The 24635-nt window shown below is 32.9% G+C and overlaps 1 protein-coding gene across 1 annotated transcript in view; it reads left to right on the top strand.

Annotated features, from left to right (window-relative positions):
* The window catches only part of ULK4 (unc-51 like kinase 4), a 211935-nt gene that overhangs the window by 20481 nt on the left and 166819 nt on the right, over positions 1 to 24635 (top strand). The window contains exons 15-21 of the mRNA XM_014308205.2: positions 145 to 326; positions 1738 to 1784; positions 2618 to 2696; positions 14605 to 14712; positions 18984 to 19067; positions 21076 to 21081; positions 22799 to 22817. Of these exons, the coding sequence (XP_014163680.2) occupies positions 145 to 326; positions 1738 to 1784; positions 2618 to 2696; positions 14605 to 14712; positions 18984 to 19067; positions 21076 to 21081; positions 22799 to 22817 (525 nt within the window). The remainder of the gene's footprint in view (positions 1 to 144; positions 327 to 1737; positions 1785 to 2617; positions 2697 to 14604; positions 14713 to 18983; positions 19068 to 21075; positions 21082 to 22798; positions 22818 to 24635) is intronic.

The raw sequence follows: 24635 nt of genomic DNA, 5'->3' as shown, positions 1-24635 counted from the left end.
GCTTCTTTAGTATTTTGAGTCCTAAAATTATGATTAGATTCAAATTTTGGAACTTACTTATTCATGGTGATCTTACTTAGCAGTGTGTTAAAGCTGCATTAAAGATCCATTATCTTTAATTGTTTGTTTTCCTCTCATGGTTAGTTGAGAAGTTGTCATCTATGAAAGACGTGGACTGGAATAACTTTGTGAAAAGACTGTGTTCCCTGCTTGAATCCAGCGAGAAGAATACAGGAGCAGCACGTTCTAAACTGAACTTACTGTACTATCTGTGCACTTTGGTTGTCCACAAGGAGATTGCAAACAGGCTAATTAGCTCTCAGCTGGTAAGCAATAAAGCTTTGAATGAATCAACATGGTTTACATATTCACCATTGTATCAAAAATTAGCTGCTTTTAGTTATACTTGAAAAAATCAATGGTCTACTGGCAAAAATATGATGTTGATTAAAGTAAAAAACCAACAAAAAATTATTACATTTCATGTTAGGCTTTTTAAAAGAGCTGAGTAAAACTAATTCATTGTCTTAGATTTCAAATGCATTTCCTTGTAGTTTTGTTGTGTTAGGGAAAATGTTGGGGTAAAAATTAACCTTTTAGAAGAGTGTAAAATAATTCATGATGAAAAGTTAGTCTTTGTAAATCATTAAGTGGCAGATGATACTGTAAAGGGTTAATGTATGAATTATTAAATTAATTTTATTTGGTCATATGTCCATAAAGAATAGCAAGAAAACTTTCTGAAAAACAGGCAGTAGAACTTTCAGTAAACAGGCCTTCAAAGAGTGACCATGCTCTCTGAAGACTCTGTTTTGGGGTTTCACATTTCAAAAACCATTTTCTACCAGACAAACAATGTTACTAGTATGCTGTATAGTGATTTAACATATTTCTTCAAGTCTTGCATGTGCAGAAGAGAAACAGACTTATTTTCCCCTCCATGATATAAAAACATTGCAGAAGCTAAGATGAGCACTTTTCATTTTATTTAATAGGAAGTAAATTACTTTGCTCTCCTACATTTGGAGACCTAAATTAAAAGCTGAGATGTGTTATTGTTAGATGTAAGATACTAAAGGCAAAATTGCGCTACCAAAAAACTGGATGAAGAGCATTTAGGTTGGAAGCAGTGATAGGTCTTATGCCATAACATTATTGCGAAAACCAGAAACAGAATTGCTGGAAGATGTATTCTATTATCACTGGAGAATTTGGAGCAAGGGGAACAATAATCGAGTAACTGAATAGCCAATTAACAGAACATTTTAGAAATTAGTTAGTAGTTATGCAGTTTGGTTCTTAAATGGCTGATTATATATGTTAACATTCATTATTCTGGAATTTACCAACTATTTTGATACAGAATTATTTAATATTTGTTTTATAATACTATATGATGATCTCTGTGCTTGTAGGTGAATGAATCAGACCTTTTTTCTCTAAATAGTGTTATTCAGAATGAAAGAAAATTCTGACATTCAGCTATATGCTTGGTAGTTTAGTTTAAGGCAAAAATATAGAAAAATATTTGTATTTTTCCATTCAGGCTTTTTTATTTTTATTTCTTTAATCAGGGTTTGCACAATATCTGTAGTATTTTTCTGTGATAATTCTCCTAGCAAATGTTATCCAAATACATTTTTATGAAATTATTGATATTTTGATTTCTTGTTCATCATTTGGAACTATCAGATCATTGAAATTCACTGATGTTTATTTGTCTTCTTTAAACTATAGTTTCCTATATTGATACAGCAGTTGCGTGCAGCTGCCAACTGGGATATGTAAGTAACAATTATTTTAAATTAATATTTTCAAATACAGACTTGTTGATGAATTTTATTAAAGATATTTGTTAACAGGTTATTTGAGGAGTTTTTTAGCCTGTCAGACTGCTGTGGTATCTGACTTGGAGTATGATGATATAAAATGGAATTTTTTCAGCATTGAATTAGTATGTTAATTCTACAGGACCAAAGATTATAGAAAAACTCTAAAATTTTATGTAGATACCATAGAACTTAGTGCATCAAATAGAATTACTTAAAATCACTAAATAAAATAACTCCATGCCACAATACAGTAAAATAACTATAATGGCAACCCTCTTTTTCCCCTCCCAAACCTGTCAGGAATAGTTCAATGTGATAGTGCCCTCTGCTGTTTCTTTCATAAACGTTGATTTGATTATTCTAGTTTTTTCTTTTAATGAACATTAAAAACTGATTGGCTGATAAAGATTTAATTTCTCTTTTGTCAGCTATCCTGAAAAGTCTAAATTATCTGTAGGAGTTTTCTGTATTATATAAAAACAGAGCATGAGCATGACTATTAGTAATCCTAACAAACTAAAGAACTTTCACACTTCACAGCTAGAGGAAAGAAATGTCTTTATGCATATATTTACTGCTAAATTGGGCTGAAACACTGAAGTCTTTGTATCAATCTTTGTTGATACAAAGAGAACAGAAATAAGAAGAAAATCTGAGCTGTAAATAGGACGTAAAATTTTTTATGCCCTTAGCAACCTGTGTAGAATATAAACAAGGTATAATTGTTTTTATAGTATTTTGTAAATATATTTCCTGCACCTACAAAATATTTGTTTGATACACAGACGTGCTAACATTGCTCGAGTGATTGGTTTACTGGCGTTACACACATCTGAACTTGAAGAAAATGTACCTGTTTCTGAGGTAACTTTCTTTTTTTTAGGTTTTTTTTTTCCCAGTAGGGGGTTTTTAAAATGCTTTTACTATTTATGTCAGAAGCTTTCACAGAGTTTTTTGTTTTGACCCCTGCTTTATTTTTAACTTACATGTGTAAAGTGTAATATAATCAATTAATTAAATGTATAAATTTACCAGCTTATTCTATGTAGCTGTAGTTCTGATCTTTACTAACCTGTGACCACCAATGATAAAACTAGCATTTTTCTCTCCTTTTCATAAAATCAAGTAGTCACAGTCATACTTTTGTGCATGTGGAAGAAGAAACTGTTGACACATTTGGTTATCCTCGAGTGTAATTATTGTAATTAGTATAAAATAGTATGACTGATTCTTAGAGAATTTTTTTCAAAAAAGAATTTATTGAGATGGGACTAATTTGAGGTTTCTCACAGTTCTTTAAGAATGTGTGTAATGAAGGGGAAGTAATTTTCTTTGGAGAAGAAAAGCATTTTTAGTTCTTGTTTGATATTACATGGTCAGTAGTTGACTTAAACAGGAGACTGATTAGATTAAATGTCTTACTGTCCTTTTCTTGCATGTGACGCATGCACACAGATGGCAAAATCTTTACAGAATGTGCTATTTAATGTTTGTTTCAAGCGTGAATGTGACATAATTTCTTCTTCATGAGGTGAAGCCAGAGCTTCAGTTTAGTGGGTGTTTGAATGTAAGACCTATCTGCTAAACACAAGCCATAAATAGGCCTGCATGCTCTGCAGATTTGGTGTAGGAAGATACAATCAGTGGTTAATACCTGACTCTTTTGGAAATGCAGCTAAGGAAGTTTTTGCTGGTTTAGGTACCTCTGGTTTCTTCTTAATGAATATTAGAAATGATTGTGATTATCTTGCTATGTTGCTGTTAACGTTGCTGTTAACATTGCTATTCTGTAGTGAAAGCTGAACTTAAAATATTATTGTTGTTACCTAGTGTTTGCTGTTTGTTTTGTGAAGTTCCAAAGTGGGGCAAAAGTCCGTATAGTTACAGTCACTGAAGTTTGGTAAAAGTCTTTCAATACCGACAGTTTCACAGCAATTGAATTCCGGGTCACAATTTAAGTATGCTCTTTTATGTGGCAGGTTTTTTTTCTGATATTGGAACTTTTTAAACTTAAAATACTCAAAAGTAATTTTGAGATGTCCATATGGCTTTTGGCTTCAGGTGTTTGTTCAGGTAGTTAGCAGTAATATGTTTAGCAGTAGCTAAACACAGCAATAGCTAAGCATATTTCCCTAGCTTCCTAGTTTCCATCAGAAAACACATATCTGAGTCAGCTTTTGTATTTAAAAGCAATAGACTGAAGTAGTTATATGTCACCACAGGCCCCCAGCTGGGTACTTAGCATTGGCTCCATGCTTCTCAGCAGGCCGATCAATCACTTTATTATTCTATGCTTATAAGAAGCCCATCGCCCTTACAGACACTCACAATACAGGTGGACCCAACTGGTCCTTGAATCCAAACACCATCACCACTGGCCAATTAAAAAACCATCCTTTGGTAAACAAATCTCCGTAACACATTCCATGTGTTCACAACAACAGGTGCAGCAAGTGAAGATAAGAGTTGTTTATTGTTCTTTTCTCTGATCTCGCAGCCTTCCCCAGGACAATGCCTGGGAAAGTTGTGTGTTGCTCTGTGGCCAGAGAGCTGCTGCCACAGTTATGTATTGACCTGTAATATTATATTGTTCAAAATCTTTCCAGTGCTTTTTTTATTTGAACATACCAGTTATTCACAAATGGAATTTAGCATTTTTAGAAGTATTCATATATGTCAGGAACCAAGTTAAGTCCAAGACCAGTGACATTTAAATTGAAGGACCAGAATGGAAAATTACCTTTCATTTTAACTTTCTGGCCCCATTTTTATGTTAATTAAAATTAGTTTTTATATACATTCATTGAGAAAATAAGGAATTTTAAAAAAATTAACAGGTCTGAGTTAAAAATACATCTACTGTGCTTTATTTAATGACATTTATTCCAAATTTTTTTCTCTCAAAGTAATACCTCTGAACTAAAAAATATTTTAGTGCTTACAAAAAGTTAGAATGAGGAAAAAAAACCATTGAATTCTAATATTTTCATGTGCTCAAATTTATTTGTGCATATATAATGTAAAATCAAATAACTGTAGGCAGTAAACAAAACTCAATAGTTCATTTATAGGAAAAACAGGAAGGAGTAATTTAGGAATTTCTCATCTAGAGATGTATTCCCCTCTGCTCCCCTCAGAGGAATCTGTGGGTTGGTTGAACATTCTTGCAAACTGTCAGCTATTTTATGTTGTATGATGCTTAAAAAACCCCACCACAAAGCAAACCTTTCTATCAGCATTATATACAGAATTAAATATAATGCTGTAATTTATCCTCTCATATGAGCCATCTAATGCTCCAGGTAAAGTTTATTGGTGGCTGTTGTGATTTAGGAAATGTCAGAATCAAGTGTCTTGAGCTGAACAACATAATCTAAAATGACACCCTGTGATCCAGGTCTTACAGTCTGAAGATATAAGAGGTCTGTCTCTTGGTGGGGATTTTTGTGTTTTCCTTCCTCTTCCATTCCTAGTACCTTCTAATTTGATTTGATAACTGTTTGATTTTTTGACCTGTTAAATAGAAGTGATCTCCTTTAGCTCCTAAATTTGTTCCCAAGTGTGAAAAGTCAATTGAGAGCTTGTGAACATGTGATTCTGGAAATATTTTTGCCCCATATGTGTAGTGTGCTATTTACATCAAGCTTTCTTTCTGGTTGTTATCACTCAGTCATGGCCCCTTTGCAGTTTTTTTTGTTACCTCATTATACAGTCATCACTTACTTGTGATTTTTTTTTGTACTTTCAAAGTAGCACAGGGCCTGGTAGATACTCGTGCAGGTTGCCACTGCTGGCCCTTACATATTAAAAAGCTAACTCTTTTATTTCTACCCCCTACTGCCTTCTACCCACTTAGACATTTATTTAAGGATAGTTCCTCTACCCTTGACATTGAATCTGTACCATTACATTTTTGTTGTTGTTGTTGTTAAAATGGTTTTATTTATAGTCGTAGCATTTATCCCTAAAGAGGCAGAAAAACTTTAGGAAAGAAAAGAAGAATTGTACAGGGTAAAATAAACTTTTCACATAATGCCAAAAGCCTTTAATTTATTTTTCTTTGAAAAATTAATGTTTTGGGGTTTTTAAATTTCTTTTTTTCAAGCAAGCAGGGAACAGCGGTTTTCTTTGAATATAACCACCAGAGGTCACTAAAACACAAAATAAAATGCAAGTAAACTACTGTTTTACAGACTAGAGAAGCATGGAACTGTGTACTATCTTTATTCTGCTGATGTATTCGAGTATGTAGGTCATATTAGAAAAAATTAGAATAAATGAATATTTATATCTGTAAATTCAATTGCGGTTGATCTGGTTCCAGTTAAGTATTTTTAAGAAGTATATTGCATTGATTAGAAAAAATGACACTGATTTTAGAATACAATAGGGAAATTGATCTCTTGTATAACTGCAGATGAAGACATTTTATGTGCAATTTCTTCCATTGTGCAGCTGCAATAAAAGATTTTAATAGGTCATATGTTTTCTCCTGACTTAATATAATTTTTCCCCCATAGAATTGCCCTTTATAAATCTGAAACATAATGTCCTCTTATTTATTGCTAGTTATCTTAGGAAAACACCTAAACTTTTAAGTTTTATTTTTGTATTTAGATTTTAAAACTGGTTATAAAAATTCAGTGAAAAAAACCCATTCTTTCCAAGATTCTGTTCTTCATCTTACAGGAAAAAAATTCTTCCATAGTTAGGAAGGCTTGTTTTGATGTATATCTAATTTGGTGTATTTATTAACAGAAGCTTTTGTCCTTTCCTTTCTGTGAATATACTGGGCCTTCTGCCACCTAGGATGCAGCCACTCTGATGTGACATTTCAGAATCAGTCTATTATTTTACTAAGAAATGATACAGTAACTTAAGAGTTTGCCTCCATGTCAGGGAGCAGCGTCCTTCTCTGTCTGGAAGGACATCACCCTGGAGTTGTTCTCTTTGTTTTGGTGGCAAAATCTAGTCCTTATCCTTACCTTTCTCAAATTTGCTAAATGGGAATATCAATCTCACTGTATGGCTTAGGCTGCCGTACTTGTTTTTTAACAGACCTCGATCCGCTGCTGTACTGAGTATTTAAAGGGGTCAGAGAACCTGGTGCAGCCTTCACACTGCAAGCTTCTTTGCAAAGCCTTTGGCTTAATGTATTCCATGGCCAAATTAATAAATTACAGAGCCCATGAAGGATGACAGCATATCAGAATATCTTCATAATACTGAGCTTTGATTCCTTCGTCAAAGTGGTGAAATATCCAGATTTCTGTTTTCATCCAAACTGAAACTCCATTTAATTTGAGCCTTTTAATTTCTGACTTTTTATTAAAGTACAATTTAATGGTTGTTTTCCACAGCTGGAAAGCAGCTGTATTATTACAGGTGTAGTTATATGACCTGTAACTCTTATATATAATCTAGCCAGCTCATTGTGTCTACATTGCTCAAGGTCTACAGTTTGTTGTCATTCAAATTCTTACAGAATGCCAATTTTAAGTCCATTTCCTAGCTGACCTCTCTGATAACTCCTGTTTCTAGACCTGTCAAGTCTGCTCATACTGTAGTGATTTCAAATAAAAATGGTTTGATGCAGCCATTAATTCCATGCCTATTTAGTTTTAGGTTGTTTTATTGTAAAATGACTTTATAAGTCTTCTCAAAAAATATTTTAATTTTAGTGTATCCTTGTTTTCTCCAAGGGCCCTTTCTTTGTTTTGATCTGATATGTCTTAAATGGAAAAAAACCCAACATGGAACAAAACCCACCTGAATTAAAAAAATCTGTAGTCAGGAGATAAAATCTGTAGGACAATGTGTGTGAGTATTTACACATGTTCATATACACACATATTTTGTAACTTGATTAAAACTTTACAGTTATCTTTCTGACATAATCAGGATTGTCACTTAAAACTTTAATAACAGTGAGAGGGGTTCCATTTAAGTTTTTTGAGTGACTTCTAGTAAACTTTCAACCTATATAATAAATTTATTCAATTTAATTTCAACAACCTGGTTCATTGAATTATAACTTGCATACTTGCCTGGGGCATGTGGAAGGAAAACAAATGAAAAATTGACACTTATCAGGTAAATTAACAGAAACTCATGGTGTGTTCGAGAAAAGTCCTTCTGAATTAATAAACATAAAATGGAAATATAATTAAATTAACAGTGGCTATATCAAGCATGGCAATTCTGGATTATTGGAGAAAATATTAAGACCTTTTATCATAACTGAAGATCCTTCTTTTTCCTCTCTCAAAAAAATATTTTTATCAATCCAATTAATTGGACTTGCTTTATGTTTGAAGTCCAAAGCAGGCTGGTAGTAGAAAACAAGGGAATTTTCACCTAGTAAGGAGAAAACATACATTGCTTATTGCAGGATTAAGTCACTTTTTGCAATTTTCTTAAATTAATTGCCTGACTGAAGCAAAGACTCTACCGTTCTAAAAGCTATTTAATTGACACTGTTTTCATAGTCCATTAAATTTACTCTATTTTCTTTGATGGGAAAAACAGTACATTTTTCCATTAAAATGATACAGCAGTGGTGCTGCCAGTAGATATGTTTGTAGTTATTTTCAGTTTAGTTCTTATGACAGTAAAACTGCTGTGTTGTTTTTAGTTTTTTCTACAATGCTGTTATTTTTGGGATGATGATCTGTGCCTCTAGGACCCTTTCCTTCAGCAAATAAATATTTATGTCTCTGGAAGTGATATGTATATATGTCATATTTGTCATATACACTGATGATTCGTTTGGGGTGTGAAAGGCTGGGTGAACTAGATGGAATAGAGTTCCTGTAGTTAAAATAACTTAGCAAGAACATTTTTTTCCTGTGGAAGGCATGAAACATTTGCTTTCCTTACATTGCTACAGCGTCAGCAGAAGCATCAAATACAAACAGAAAACTAAATGTGCAGTTGTCATTCTGTCCATGAGCAAGAGAGACCACATGGAAAAAAATTTTGTGCCTAAGCTTCTTGACATGAAATAAATTATTTTTTCCATTGGCTTTGTAAGGCCTCTGTGTAAGGCCTTAAATTATTCTGATGTTGTTTATGTGATGTTTGCAAAGTCACATCGTATAATATTGCAATTCTTTGTGGCATGCTGTGAATTCTTTTTTTTAATTAGATTTTTTTATTAGACATAACTGAGAATTTGGTTTTGATGTATTTTTTGTACTTTAATCTTCTTTTACACCAAGCAACTTTGTGTCTATGGAAGTTGTTGTACAATTTGCACACTGAACTATTTAGTTCTTACAACAAAGTGCATACCTTAAAGAATTAACATGAAAGAGAGCCCTTCTTCCACCTCCCTTTGTCTTGCACTTGTGAATTGATCCTATTGTAGGCTAGGAACCAAAGAAAAGAATCCAGCCTTTTCCTCTAAAGCACTTGCTTGATTGACACTGTTAGGCTACAGCATGTTTTTGTGATAGAAATTGCACACTGGTAGTAGCTGAAAAGCCTAATTTCCTGCTGCCTTCTTATTACTGCACTAAAAGACACTCAAACCAGGCTTAGTGTTAGGCAAGATCACTTGTATATGAGTTGTAGTCCTAGCTTTTCTTCTAAGTACCAGACCCTTTAGCTATCATCTGAGAGGGAAAAAAGTTATTTTAGTATGAATCACATTTAAAAAATAATTCTTTAGGGAAGAACTGTTGTTTTGTCCTGTTTGCATTTTCACTGAGCAGAATGAAATAATTTGCAATACCCAAAGAGAATTAATTTCAAAGAAAATCTGTGGAAAATCCCCTCTAATTTTTTTTAAATATGAGCTATTCTATGTAGAAATAATCAATCTAAAATATTCTACATGTATATTTTATCAATGGGCATTTGTCTTTGAGTGTCATCAGCAAGGCCTCTAAAAAGTGGATAGAAGGCCTACTGCTTGGAAGAAGATGACTTAGAGTAACTTCAAATTAATTTATGAATAGAGTAAAAACAAGGAAGAGAGGAGAAAAAAAAAAGAAAAATACCACTTCCTTGGATGGTCCTGGTAACCCTTGTTCTGTGGGGACTGATTTCCAGTTTTAGTTTGCATTTTTAGACGTAAACCAGCTTCAGTTGGTTGCCACTGACTTGAGTTTTGAAGGGAGAAATCTGTGCTTTTTGGGCTCCTAAGCAATCTTTTTCTTTTCTTGCCTTGGACAAAAACGAAAACAGAATCTCTTTGCTGTTAGATGCAAATATTTTTACCTGGTCCTTCTTGTGATTAAAAAGCTTCAAACTTAAGGGCTGGGGTAGAAATCAGATGTATATCATGAACATCTGCTACTGAGCTCATATGATCATATGACTGTCTTAACAGACTGGGAGAAATAAGAACATTTTTTTCCTTAAAAATAAAACCCAGGACTCAAACAAACAAATCCCAAAGCTTGTTAAAAGTATTTTTATGTCTGGTTTTGATTTGTTAGTAAACATACCTGATTTATAAGTTAATTGCTTCTATTTGTTTCTGATTTTATCCCTTTGGGACCTTGAATTGATTCCAAAGAAAGCTGAATCTCCTTTTGAGTTCATGACATCTGATTTGACTACTCATCTACTAAGACCTCTTCCTCCAGCAGTTACAGAAAAATTGAAAAGATAAGAGTTTTCACAATGAGTCAATTTTGCATTGTATCCACCTGGAAAAATGTTACACTTCTGTCTTCTATTTTTCCCTAGAGGAGTTCTAGAGGAGTTGCAATATATAGTTGTTGGTTTTGGGTTTTTTTGTTATTGTTGATTTTGGTTTTTTGTTGTTTGTTTGTTTGTTTGTTTTGGGTTTTTTTTCCTCCCTACATTCTGGACAGCATTAATGCCACATCCATAGTCTGGCAGTCAGATTTCTCTTCAGTCCTTCTTACTTCATGACCCAGTTTGAGTCAAGATGTTCCGAGAAAGCTGGCAGGTTTTGGTTTTTTCATATACCCTTTTAAAGATGAGTGCTTGAATATTACTCTAGATTCTGTTCTGGTTAGTGGCACTAAAACCATGGCATACTTTCTCAGCCTGGTGAGAGTGCTTTTCTCAGAGGAAAGTCAGATTCTTTTGCCATTATTTGCCCACATTACATGATGCGTGTGTACTCACAAGAAAAGGAACTAAAATATAATTTCCATTATGCTTGAGACATAGACAGCTTTTAACACTGTCAGGATTTGCAGAATTACGGAGATATTTTAATTTCCACTAATACTTGCAGACAATCATATTAATGGATCAAAGATGTAGAAATGTTGGAAATCTGTACATTGCCATTCTACTACTTAAGGTATAAAATACCTTCTTTTTTGAATGTGCTGTAATTTTCACTTCTGGACTCTCAAAACAGCAGGGAAACTTCTGGATACAGCTTGAAATAGATTGAGAATCTGCCACAGGTAATAGATCAGTTCCACACACTATTGTTGTAAATTAAGGCAATGACTGTCCAGATATGACATTTCCTTCTTTCTTTTCTTTTTATGACTATACTATATCTACTCAGTTTGACAGCTAGGGTAAAAGGTGTAGGTAATTTATTAAATTTAAGATGCTTTTAATTGACAGTGTAGGACTTGCAGTTCATTACTATTTACTTTTATGAAAGGGAAAATGTAAGCAGGTTGAAAAGAAAAAGAATGTACTCTAGGTAAGAAGGAGACTTTGTCAGTCCATAGTTAAAATAAATCTGATCTTTCTGTTGTGCATTTTCCCACATAAACTTTGGTACTTTCTTTACCTAAAATTTACATCACCCTTTAATATTGAATCAAAATGTCCAAGCAGATTTTTTTTAAGTCTTATATTTTTTCCTTATGAAAGGATGAAAGAATATTTTAAATCTTGTGCAAATCAGTCTTGTCAAGATTAGAAATGTCCTGTCAAGAGCAGGCAACAGTTTTGTCTTCCTCGTATTAGGTCATTTAAAATGTGTTTGTGAAATTATGAACACTTTATGTAATATAAACATAAAATTTATTTTATAAAAATATTTGTATTTCTGCATAAATGTGCTTATAATATAGACAATGAATCACAGCTTCCTGTTCCATAGCTTCCATTGCAGAGGACACAAGAAAATCTTAAATAGGTTATTGGCACAGATGCTCTGCCAGTTCAGTGTGTGACATAGTCAGTAACCCCATTTCCTGCACTTGTAAAATATTTGATTATTTAATTGTGTTCAGTGAAGGGTGGGAAATCACAGGGCAATTCTGTACTCTGTGTGCTTTCTAGAGAAAATGAGGCCATTATCTGAGTGTGGTAAGTAAAGTCTTGTATATAAGAGATTATGAGTGTCACCTATAATATGAGGTGACTATTACATGTTCAGTGCCTTCTGCCATAGTACTTAATTCTTCTTATGAATCTTCTTACAGTTACTAAAATTAACCCTTAATGGAGAAATTTGTTATAATATATAAAGATAAGAACTGTAGGATTTCATGCTGCGTCTGTTTCTCTTTAACAACGATGTAACAATTTTAGCACATGTCAGTTACTAATAGCTCAGATTTCTTCAGACATATCTTCCCTCTTGTTTAATAAAGTTTTTTTTTCAAATAAAAACTTGAATTTATTGCAGTGTTGACTAGATTTTTGGCAAGTTTTTTTCTTAATGCACAAGGAAAATTACTTTTTCATTTAAATTTTGTTAACCTAGTTTTACTTCTTTTTTCATTCATATTTGAGGAAAGAGTAGGAATTGTATTATGATTACTTCATTTTCTTATCACTTTAGAATAAAAATAATAACTAGCATCTCTTCAGAATAAAAATAACTTATCCTAGAATCTTGAAGGAGAGTGAGAAACAATAATTTCTGTTCACTAATATGAAATATTATTCTTGGATTTAACCTTCATCCATTTTAAATCTTAAATTCTTAATTTTAATGAGAAACAAACAAAAAAAACCCAAAACAGAAGATGGATAATCTACCCAGTATATTTAATGTTAATGACTGTTTTGTTAAACTTTGATTGAGCAGTAAGGCAGCCAAACAGAACTTAGTACAAGTGAATATAGTGAATATATAACTTACTATACATAAATGTTAATTCATGGTTCTATTTAATAGAATATAGGTTTTAGAGAATTGTAGGACTGCACACATAAATGTATTTACATAATGTGTCATCAAAATTTTCAAATATATTAACCATGCATTGAGAAAACAAATATTGCAGGTGCAAACCAATATTAGTATTAATATAGGGTTGTCTGCTGGTTGAGATTTACCATTAAAACTGATAATTTTGAGCAGACTGCCTTGATCCTCTACAGCAGATGTACAAATTGATTTCTATTTTCTTCAAGTTCTGCCTGCAAACAAACAAGTGTAAGTTAGGTGTCATGATGATTTGATGTCCTTAGCTAGAGCCTAGCTAAAAATATTGGCAGCAGCTTGTGTTATCATATAGCTCATCAGTTTTGTGTAGGTAAATACTATCTCATGGTGGGTTCACCCTCAGTCTAAAGGGACGAAGTTGAGGGATGTGAATGGGTGTGTGTAATCTGTTAATGCCACGGTGACAAGGTACTTTTGATGGTGTTGATTTCACAGTCAAAGTAGTTCTCAAAATACATTTCATCACGAAAGAGTAATTCTGCGTAGCTGTAGAAAGGAAATATAATAAAGGTGAAAATGCTGTCATTATGTGTTCATCATTTGGTGCAGAATTGCACTTGAATCAACTTGACTGCTACTTTCTCAAGCCTACGTATTAGAATCTTTGAAACCTACTGATACATTTGTTTCTTAAATATGAAAGTAAAGCTCTCTCTGGAATGGCAGGCTAATTAAAGTTCCTGAATAAAATTTGTAGAAATGCTCTGAAAGCAGTTTAAAAAACCAGTTAATGAGCATAGAACTATTTTTAAAAAATGGGGAGGTCAAAGTTTGTTTAGTAGATCTTTTTGCTTTGATTTGAAGACTGCATTTCCAGTTTTGATATGATTTTGCTGTACAAAGATTGGAGTTATGAAGCTGCTAAGGTCAGAAGGTGAAGTAAAACAAGGGAAGTTGAGGATGAAAACTCCATGGTGCTCCAAAGAAGAAAAAGTGCTTTACTGCCAAATACTTTTGCATGGGAAAGTGATTCCTTACTAGATCACCTGCACAAGATGAATCAAATTTTCTAATTTCCTTCCACCTCATCTTTATAAATAACATATCTATCTATTTATCTAGCTATCTATTTACATATATATATGCACACACACGTGTATATGTATAAATGCTTTGCATACAGAAGTTCATGAAATACAAAAAACTAAAATTATATGTTCAGTTCTTACACAGTAAATCACCTGTAAACTTAGAGATCAGAAGACAAGACTTAAATAGTTCTTATACTTTGATATGATATCCACAGAAAGGACATCATTAGAGATTTCTTGTTGTTTATTCTTTTTGTAACGAGGTGGTGAGAACTCCCAGATCTTCTGACAGAAACACAGGAACTGCAAGTAGGCTTTTCTTTTCCTGGCAGATCTATTTCTGTTGTCCTGAGGGAACTGAAAGAACAGATAGCTGATAATTAAGTCACCTTGACTAATTCCTTATTGCATTTTTCTCCATATTGCATATATAATGTTTTGTAATAATTATTTTTTCTTTCCTTCAATGCTTACTAAATCCCTTGCAAAGGGCTCTTCAGCATAAGTGAAGAGTGAATAAGATGACATTTGAGATAAAGCTTTTTGCCTTTAGCAGTATGTTTTGCTTGACAAAATTTGTGAGTTGATCTATTGATTGATTTTTTTAATTTAGGCAATTACACTTTTAACTGAGCTAATCAGAGAGAACTTCAGAAACAGCAAATTGAAGCAATGCTTTCTACCAGCACTTGGGGAGCTGCTTTTCCTCATAGCCAGCAAGGTAAGACTGCAAGTGATCCTTACAAATTTGGCAAATGTGAAAAAATTTGCCATGGAAAACTACACCAAAAAATGAAATTAGTTGTTTGTATAGTCAACAGTTTCTTGTCCTGTCTTCTCTAATACTTATTCTACTTTAAGAAACATGCTAATCCAATAATTTACTTCATCTGAGATTAATTAAACAGCATTCTTCAAGTGTAGAATTTTAACTTCATAGAAGGATTCAATCAACCACCATAAACACTGCTGGCCTCCAAGTGGCCGATCTAAGGTTTCAAACATCTTAGCTAGAGATGTTGATTAAATAGGATGTATGAGGACAGTCTATAATATCAATAAATTAATATATTTGTGTATCTATATCCATATTAAATCTTACTGCAGCATGGTTGGATTCACAGCACAGTGGAAAAGGAAATGAAATTACCCTGACTAATTTCAAATGGACTTGTGTTTATTCCTGATTAAAACTGATTTAAACCATCAGTCTAAAAATAGTAGATGTGCATTAAAAATAATTGGAGGTTATTTGTAGAAAAGAAATACTGTCAATATTAAGAATTGGAGTTGACAGATCCTCTAAACCATCACATTTGTTTTTTCCTTATTCTAAGAATAAAATACTCGTTTACTTAACAGAAACAAAAGTGTCTTCAAGCAGAAAAAGTCTAACCTTGGCTTCTCTGAAGCCTTTGTATAATCTGCATCATCTAATAGCTCTGAATGCTGACATGTTAGTTTAACTAGTTTAAGGCAGTTGGTAATGGAGCAAATGTGGCAAATGAATCATTACTCAGGCTTTACTTACGGCTTTCTGCTGAATTTCCAGGTTTTATTTTCTTTATCCTCTAGCTTCTTTGCATGTTCCACAAGATGTAGTGGTTGCCTTGGTTTTTGTAGAATAACAAGCATTGTCCTATTTTTGTTGGAAAATTGCCGAAGTATTTGTCAAATACGTGCTCACAGAACTTATAATGTGAAATTATGTTCTGAAAAATGCATCCACAGTCACAGTTTATATGTTTTAATACTTGCTTGGTTTCCTCAGGAGGAAAGATTTATACCTGCTATCATCAAACAAATGAACTTAAAACTCCAACTTGAAAATTATATTTGGCAGGAATATTTTTCATGGCTTGATTTTATTTTGAAATTAAACTCTGATTAAACAATTCTGTTAACACTGGTTGTATAACACCAGAATGATTTGCACAGATTTTTTCCATCTGAAAATGTGACCTGACAAATTTTTCTGTCTGTGTATGAATTTCACAATGTTTGAAACATTACAACTTGCATGTAAGTGGCAACTCTGTCACATTTCAAGGTTGGTTATATATACACACACACATAAATATTAATGCATTGCATCATGTTATAACTAAGAAATTAATAGAGTGTAGGAACAAATATTTGGACACATATGAGCTCAAGACACCATGTCTTGGTAAAATTTCAAAAATATCAGTGTGATATATATGCTTGGAAATACTAACCATTCAATTTTTTTTAAAAAAGCACTTTTCATTTTTCTATTCTATATGTATTTATCTTCAGAATATTCTAGTGTAGTAGGCATTCTTTTGCTCATTAAACTGATGAACAGTAGTGCTGAATGACCTTGCCAAGATCATATAGCAAGTCAGGGGTAATATAATAAATGAAACCAAAAAGTTTATTGCCAACTTATATCTTTAAACAGCAAAGCCTTATGACTTGACTAATAAAGAAAAGTAAATCATAACTGCATCTAATTCATTAAGGACTATACACTTGGGTTTTTTGTTTCCATCTTTTTTGTGCTTTCTTTGGCCTGCTTGATTGTTTTATCAAACTGCTAAATATTTTCATTTAAGCTGTAAGTTTTTGAGGGCATGTCTGGTTTTATTTATTAATTTATTCCCTCTGGGGTTTTGTGAAGTGTTTCTAGGTCCAGCCACAATTTTTATATGAAATAATGGTAAAGATTATTTCTTTTTCATGTGAACATTTGGTAAATCATAAATTATCAAATACTTCAAATCAAGTTCAGCTGTTTAGGTGCAGGATGATTAATGAGGTAAAATACAAGATCACTGTTTGCACTTCTATGGCTTAGAAAATACTGGGAAATGTCCAGATAATCATAACAGTCCTGTGTATTCCTAAACTCTGATATTGTGTGGGTACTTGATTATGAGATCTCATAAGTAAGATCTTACACTCCATCTCTGCATTTTTATTCCAAACAGAAGCCCAGAGCAATTCACAAGTAGCATGAGCAGACTCCAGGGAGAATGTTCTCATACTCTTGAGTGGATTGCCTTGGGGGAAAACTTTCAAGTTCTATGTAATATTTTTATTAATTTTGTGTTGTTTGTGTTATTAGGGCACAGAACCTAAAGTTTAATCAAAATCAACATGGGCTGTGAGCAAAAAGTAGGAAGATTCCTCAGTGTTTGGTGATATATTTAGGTTTATTAAGTGTCAAATGCTGTACGTTATGTTTATGTAATTAAGAATGGTAGTAAGGTTCATCTCCTTTTGCCTTTTAAAATTTCTAAATAGAGATTAAACCTTGCAGAAAGTCTTTAATCAGTTTGAAGAATGGAAGAGCTATTAATGTTTTAGGATTGCACAATTTCTTAAGTCTTTTTATTTTATATCACATTTAATATGTATGGTTACAAAAGACCTTGAAAGAATTTCTGGTTAAATTAGGTGAATACAGTGAGAAACAGACCCATGCCAGTTCCACAATAGATTGTCATTTTAACTCTGTTTTGACTTTTAGTCTTGTTCTGCCTCTTCCAGGTAGAAAAGATTCCACTTTTGCCTGTTTGAAAGTAACCTACTTTTACTTTCTTGGAACTTGGGCTGTGTTTTCTTAAACTTACACAGTGCCTTGGAAGGCAAATGTTGATTACTTGTCAGCAATGTTGATTACTTGTTCTTACTCAGATAAGATGGGGGAGATAGAATGAAGTGGATTTGATGTGTCTGTTGGATGTCCAGCCACTCTTGTTATTACTTTTATATTGTCCCATACATCCTAATACAAAGTTAGCAGAAAAAAAGCTTACAAATGGGATATTTAACAGACCCATTTTCTCTATGCTATATGTGGCAAATAAAGTTTTGTTTTCAATAAAGAAGGAAAATTAATTTTACTAGACAATACAGTAATAGTCTTCCATGCTAATGTGCCATGCTTTAATTAAAGGCCTGAAATGCTCATATCGTATATATGTGAATTACTGTAAGCCATGCAGAAATCAGCAAATTTAGAAAATATCATTTATTTCTGCATCATTAACCCCACTTTGCCTATCCTATCCCTTTTATTGAAACCAGTTTATTGGAATGCTAAAAATAATTTGAGAATATAATTAAAAGAGTTCATAATTGTGTAATTTCTGAAGAAATTACTGTTGGTCATCCTTTGTCTACTTACTAAAACAAGTTTCTCATTATTTCATGGCCTGTCATTTTCACACCATCTAATGCCTATTATTTCTCACTTTCTTTCCCAAAAGAGGCTATATTTTTTCCTCTTTCTAATAGTTCTGTGTTACTAGCCTGGATATGGAAGTTGTTGCAGTTAAATCTCAGTGATATCCAAGTGTCCCATTTTAAATTTAAAATTTTACAATAGGCTATTGCAGAGACAGGGGGATGTGAAGTTCACTTGGAAGAATTAAGCTCTTATTCAACTAGTAGTGAATTAGCCTAACAGGGTGATTTCAGGAAACATACTGTAAGATCTTGAAACAGTGTTCATATGTACTGAAGGCTATACCGTATAGTAAATTTTCTTAAACACTTGTTATCTCTTTGTATCACTTAGAGCATTTTTTTCAAAAGAAAGTTGACTTTTTTCTTTTTACCTACCAAAAAATTTTTTTTTTATTTTAAAGACAAGCATTTCTGCTCTTAATAGTCAGTTATCTCTCTGAAGTGCTCAAAATGGTTGAGAGGAATGAAAGAATAGACACTTTTTTGTGTCTGTATGAATTAGAATGAATTGATGAAATGCAGAAATATTAGGACAAACTCTGTTGTGGATTTTGGAGACTACTTAAATAAGCTAATAAAATATCAATCTCAGTGCTGCACGTGAAATAACATGAAATAGTAATAATGTCCTGAAATTTAATATATTTGATTGCATATGTTAATTTGAAATGTGTTTAATATGAACCTTATTAAGAACATGCTACCCATTTTTTATGTGACTGAGATTGTTGTGATTTTTTGATTTAATCAGTTGTGCCGTTGGCTTCATTTCAGGAGGAAAAAGGGGAGCACCCCAGGGAATGCTGGGCTGTTCCCTCAGCTGCTTACACTGTGCTAATGAGGTGTCTTCGGGAAGGGGTAAGGCTCTTTCATGGTCCTCAGTAGAATTTCTCCACAGTAATAACCCTTTAGGCATTGTATGAGGATTGTAGCCTGCAGCATTGCAGTACCTTGTCAACCAAGCATTGCTCTTGAATTTAAATAATCATAAGACCATGACCTAAGCAGGAGATTTGCAGTGTTGTTCTCTGTACATTCAACATTTATGTATTGCTGCTTGTGTTGGGGGAAATGGGATAGTAAATATAAATTACTGTTAATAAATGTGAAATTTATTAATGATGTAGGCATCTTTTGAGAAATGTTCTGACAGTTTGTGCTGTCCTCTTGCAATTTGATTTTCATACATCTTTGTAAATCTTTGAGCAAGATTTTAGTTTCTTTCTTGAAGTGGATGATATACAGTTTTTTAAAACTGCATTGTTATCCTACTGACTTGTCAGCATTCTTTGGAGGCAAAAAAGTAGTAATTAGGTTTATTCTCATACATGTGCTTTACTATGTTCTTCATTGTTTTTGGTGATGGCTTAACTGTGCTAGAAGAAGGGAAGAAAAATATGCATATAGTTCCATTTTGAAAATGAAAAAGAATTGAGTGGAGAGTTTACATTCGCTGTTTGTATGAGACCATGTTACTTTATTTTTGCCCAAGGCAAAGCTCAAGGCAGAAAACATGTCAGAGGTGGCTAGAAGGTGGAAAGCAAGAGGAAATACCTTTTTTCTTTCCTTTTTGAGCTCTTTATTGCCTACAGATTGTGATTAATAAAGGAAGAGCCTAGATGCATTTTAATATCTTCAAACCTTCATGTGACCAAGAACACAAAACTGTGTTTGTATTGTGCACAATTTCCAGCTCATAATTAGAGTAAGATGTCACTCTAAGGCACAGTAGCAAGATGCTATTTAATTATAAATTTAGTAATGGAAGACTTGCTGTTTCTGAATATACAGTGTGCAGAAACTAAATCAAGACATCCATAAGACACTAATTTATTCCTATAAAATCAAATCACTTCTTAGTCCTGAAACATGTCAAATTTTTCTTAATAATAATAATTTATCTTGATATATTTTTTCTTGGTGAAAAAAGAACACAAAATAGAAGTACATTTGCCATGCAATAGTTCAAATTAAATTTAATTAAGCATAAATTTAAAATAATGTCTAGGCTAGCCAACTACATCTGTGCACTCCTATACTTTCTGTTTGTGAGTATGCTCATTTTTAATGTAGATATATATATTTTTAAAACATGTTTGAAGCTGTAAAACTATGCAAGACTTGAGGATGGAATGGACCTTTGGAGGTCATCTAATCCAACCTCGTGTTCACAGTAGGTCTAAATAGATCAGGTTGCTCAGGAACATGTCTATTTATGTCTTGAATATCTCTAATAACTATGGTCCCACAATCTCTGTCAGCAGTGCCTGCATCTCCTTCATAGGAAAGTTTTTGCTTGTTTATGCTTGGAGTTTTCACTCCTGGCCATTGCCTCTTGTCCTGTGGCTATGCAGCTCTGAAAACATTTGTCACCAGCTTTTCTCTATTAAAACTACATAAGTTTTTCATTCTTATATGAATAATTTAAAAAATATATACATAATTACATAATGAATTAATTGTAATTGTTCTAAGTCCAGTCGTGAATTAAGAAATTTTTACATCAAGATGTTTTCTGAAGTGATTATGGACATATTGTCTCAGTATTTATGAAAATGGCAAACTGACTTTTTGTAATAAGGTCTGAACTACCACAGTGCATTCTATGTGCCTTATAAATAGTCACTTCTAGTTTTAATTTCCAGTTAAGAAGCTTTATTTTATGTATTTAATAAAGAATCAAGAAAATAAAACCAGTTAATATCATTCGGTACTATGGTTTATATAGTTTTGATTTTTGTAACCTAAGTTCACTGTTCCTGAGTTTTATTATGAACTACTCTGAAGGGTTCTTGGACTTCTGAAGTTTTTTAATATTTGTCATTATCAAAGCAGAATTGCCCTCTGAAACAGAACAGTAGAACAGGAAGAAGTTTGAAATATGTGTGTGTCCCTTTTATTTGCCTATAAAGGACCAAAATGTTCAGAAAATGCAGGTAGTGTCATTTTCATGTACTTTCTGTGCCTGAAAATCTAACAGTGATAAAAAAAAGTGTATGGGTCAGTGAAAGGAGTTTTAGGGTGATGGAAGTAGAAGACTGGGAAAGTCTTTTATCTGTAGGGGAACACAAATTCTAATTTCCTGCATTTCAGTGTTAACTTGAGACAGAAGCTGATTTTCAACTCAGGCAAAGAACAGTTGAGTTCAATTATGTGTCAAAATAAGGGAATTGGTACACTCATAAATAAGTAAATGATAAGCTTGATTTGACATGTTTAGTCTTAGTATAATGTTGTGGTCGGTCAGAATGGTGTAGTAAACATTCCAATATTTATTTGCTGATCCTTTCCAGCAACTGTTTCCAACAGTGAAACAAAATGGCTGTTCCAGGCATCTGTATTTGTTTAAGTTCAACTTCTAAATGTTGGTGTTCAATCTCTCGTGATTTCTCCTGATAAAGTGTATAACTGTTAGAGTTCCTGTGTTATCCAGTCATGGAAGATACTTTCTGTTTCAGAAAGGATATTCCTATTTAATATGGAGTACCTATGCTAATGTGAAAACCATTTTCCTTTTATGTATTTTGCTTCATTTATTCAAAACTGCTTCATTTATTCAAAACCCTGTCCATACACCCAGAGTTGTCCCAACCCAGGTGCAGAATCTGGGACTTGCCCTTCTCAAACTTCATATGGTTGGTGATTACCCAGACGTCTTAATTTGTTGAGGTCTCTCTGCAGGGTCTCTCTGCCTTCAGTGGGGTCACCAGCTGCTCGCAACTTAGTTCTGCCAGTAAACCTACTTTAAAAGGATCATAAAGTATTTTATCCTAACTTCTAATAAAATGAAGTTATGCTATTTTTTGGTAGCATGTTTGTTATCATAGTGACTGTAACTTCAGTGCTTCCAAAACTTTTGCTGCACTGTTACATTTATAACAGTCAGTAAAAATATCCAGTAGATTCAGTTATTTCAAAAACATGGAAGTAGGTTTTTTTATGATATTGATTCCCCTCCCTCCCAATTAAAATGTAAAGACTTGATTAAAAGAAGTTTCCTTTCAGTAGTTTGCAATTTTTTATCCTTCTGGTATTTGCATTTTCACTCGGGGCTCTTTTTCATTAAGCATCCCTGACTTCACTGGAAACAGATATATCTGCAAGTGTTCAACATGACTGAAAATTAGGAGCTTTAAGTGTGCTTTATAAAACTAGTTGAAACCTAAACTCATTGAAAATAAAGTATGTGCCTCTTCTTTTATACAGTTCTATTCATAGTTTTAGATTTCATGCAGTTCATGATGTGGACATACAATTACCGATATATGGAACTGCTTTACTTATATCTTGAATATCTATTTCGGTTCACTAAAATAGCTTATTTGCTGGTAGCATCACTGGATGACTCCTTTAGTTAAGAGGCCAAATATTAGTTTAGATCAGGCTTCCCTTGCAGACAGCTAATTAAGCAGAACATGGTAAAAGTCTTGTTGCTTAGATAGTGCTCAGGAACAGATACCAGAGGAGCTGAAATGGAAGGTCTCAGGTGGCAGCAAATAGAATTACTTTGGCAGCATCATTGAGCTTTTAAAGCATAGTGATGATGCATGACCATTTTCTAGTCAAAGTAACAGGACAATCTGGAACAGGGCATAATTCATCCCATCAGTGGCTGAAAGGAAATAAAACACATCTTCAGGACCGAATTTTACAAAGAAAAATTGCAATTGTATCTGGAAATTTGTTAATTATTAATCCACTATGTATTGCTTTGATTATGATTAATTAATGGGATTATAGTTCGTTTATTAAGTGTTTATGCCTGCTTAAATTAGGAGTGGAGTCCCAATTGGCAGTCTTAATAATCACTTCATATGTTAGAGAGACTTAACTTGGCAATTATGTTTCAGTTACGGATTTGATTGTTAAATGCATCAGTTTAGTCAATTTGATAAATGCATGTATTTTTACCCTAATTGTACCCCTCCCAAAAAAAGACTGAAATGCAGAAGTATAATTCACAGAAAAACCATTAAAACTGGACATTATTTATAAAATGTTTTCAGAATTTAAATTTTAGTAAACATGTATGAGTATCTGTGTATTTAGGTCTTTAGTAGGTCAAAATAATGCAATATTGTGCAGTAATCAAAACTGTAAAAAGAGAGAAGCCTTGCAATATTTTGCAGTAATCAAAACTGTAAAAAGAGAGAAACCTAAGTTCTCTTTGGTTTATGGCTGCAAGTAAGAAGGAAGACCACAGAATTCAGTGGATTTTTTTATATGGAAATTGACTTTGGTATTTCTGTTAAATATTTTGAGTAGAGCTGCAGTTCTTTGGAAGAACAGGAAGGATTATAATGAAAATGAATACAGCCTTTTTTTTTGACATCATTATACTAAGAGTTTTCAAATATTTCTACATCTAAAATCTATATTTTAGAACTACCAAGTCAGTAGAAGGAAAAGTGGATATTGAATATATTTTAATGAAGCATAAGTTCTCTCCCTCTGCAAGTTCTCCCCTTTTGTACTACTTTCTGAAAGGTTTCATTATCGTTGCTCACAGTTGTTGGTGGCTCTGATTGTAAAGATAACTCTCAGAAATCCAAAGCTTAGTAAGCTAAAATAGAGAGCAATTTAAGAAAGAAATCAATTAGATATTATGATGAATTATTTGTGAAGACAGGCTATAAGGACAAATTGAAATATAAAAATTATATTAAAATTCATTCTTGCTAAATTCAAGATGATATTAAAGACGTGGTTGAGAGGCTTCACTTTTTCTGTAGTTCAAGACTGAGGTGAGGTGAGGCAATGCACAGCCAAAATAACACCATTGATGTATCTTCCAGTTAATGACTCTGATTTTAAGTGAAAAATATTGGGTTAGTACTAAAAATATGAAGGATTCAGAATCTCATATGAAAATCTTGGACTTCTTGTAGTAAATGGGACCTAATAATTTGTCTTAAGCAGTGGTCAGGATTATCTGCTTAGAAGGGAGTTACAGAACAACTTAATTTGCAAGAAGTCTTTATTCCAAAGAGTCAACAAATCCTGGGATGAAGACAAAGAGGGTTTAATGTAAATTTTTTTTCCTAATGTAACTGAATATCTCATACTATTTAGAGCATATTCTAGTAATGAATGTTGACACAAATTCATTCATTTATAAAGCACTGATCATGAAACGCCTTTAACATAATAAAAGCTTTTCGTTTGTAATGACTACATTTAATTTGGGGTGATTATTTGGAGATGAAAGGTTTTGTATTAAATTATGCTTGTATTAAATTGTCTTTGCAGTAGACGAGAAAGTGGGGGGAAGTAGGATCTGTGAACATAACTTTGTCATCAGGTGAAGTTTCTTGAAAACTTACTTTTGCAAGTATCAAGAAGAATTAAGAACCACACCAAGACAATATACATCGAATAAAATGTGGGCATAGGCAGTCATTTACAAAGAAATTAGAAACATTTTCA

Source organism: Geospiza fortis, unplaced genomic scaffold, assembly GCF_000277835.1.
Source record: "Geospiza fortis unplaced genomic scaffold, GeoFor_1.0 scaffold346, whole genome shotgun sequence".
Lineage (NCBI taxonomy): Eukaryota > Metazoa > Chordata > Aves > Passeriformes > Thraupidae > Geospiza > Geospiza fortis.
The sequence above is the reverse complement of the archived record's forward strand: the minus strand, read 5'-3'. Positions and strand labels throughout refer to the sequence as shown.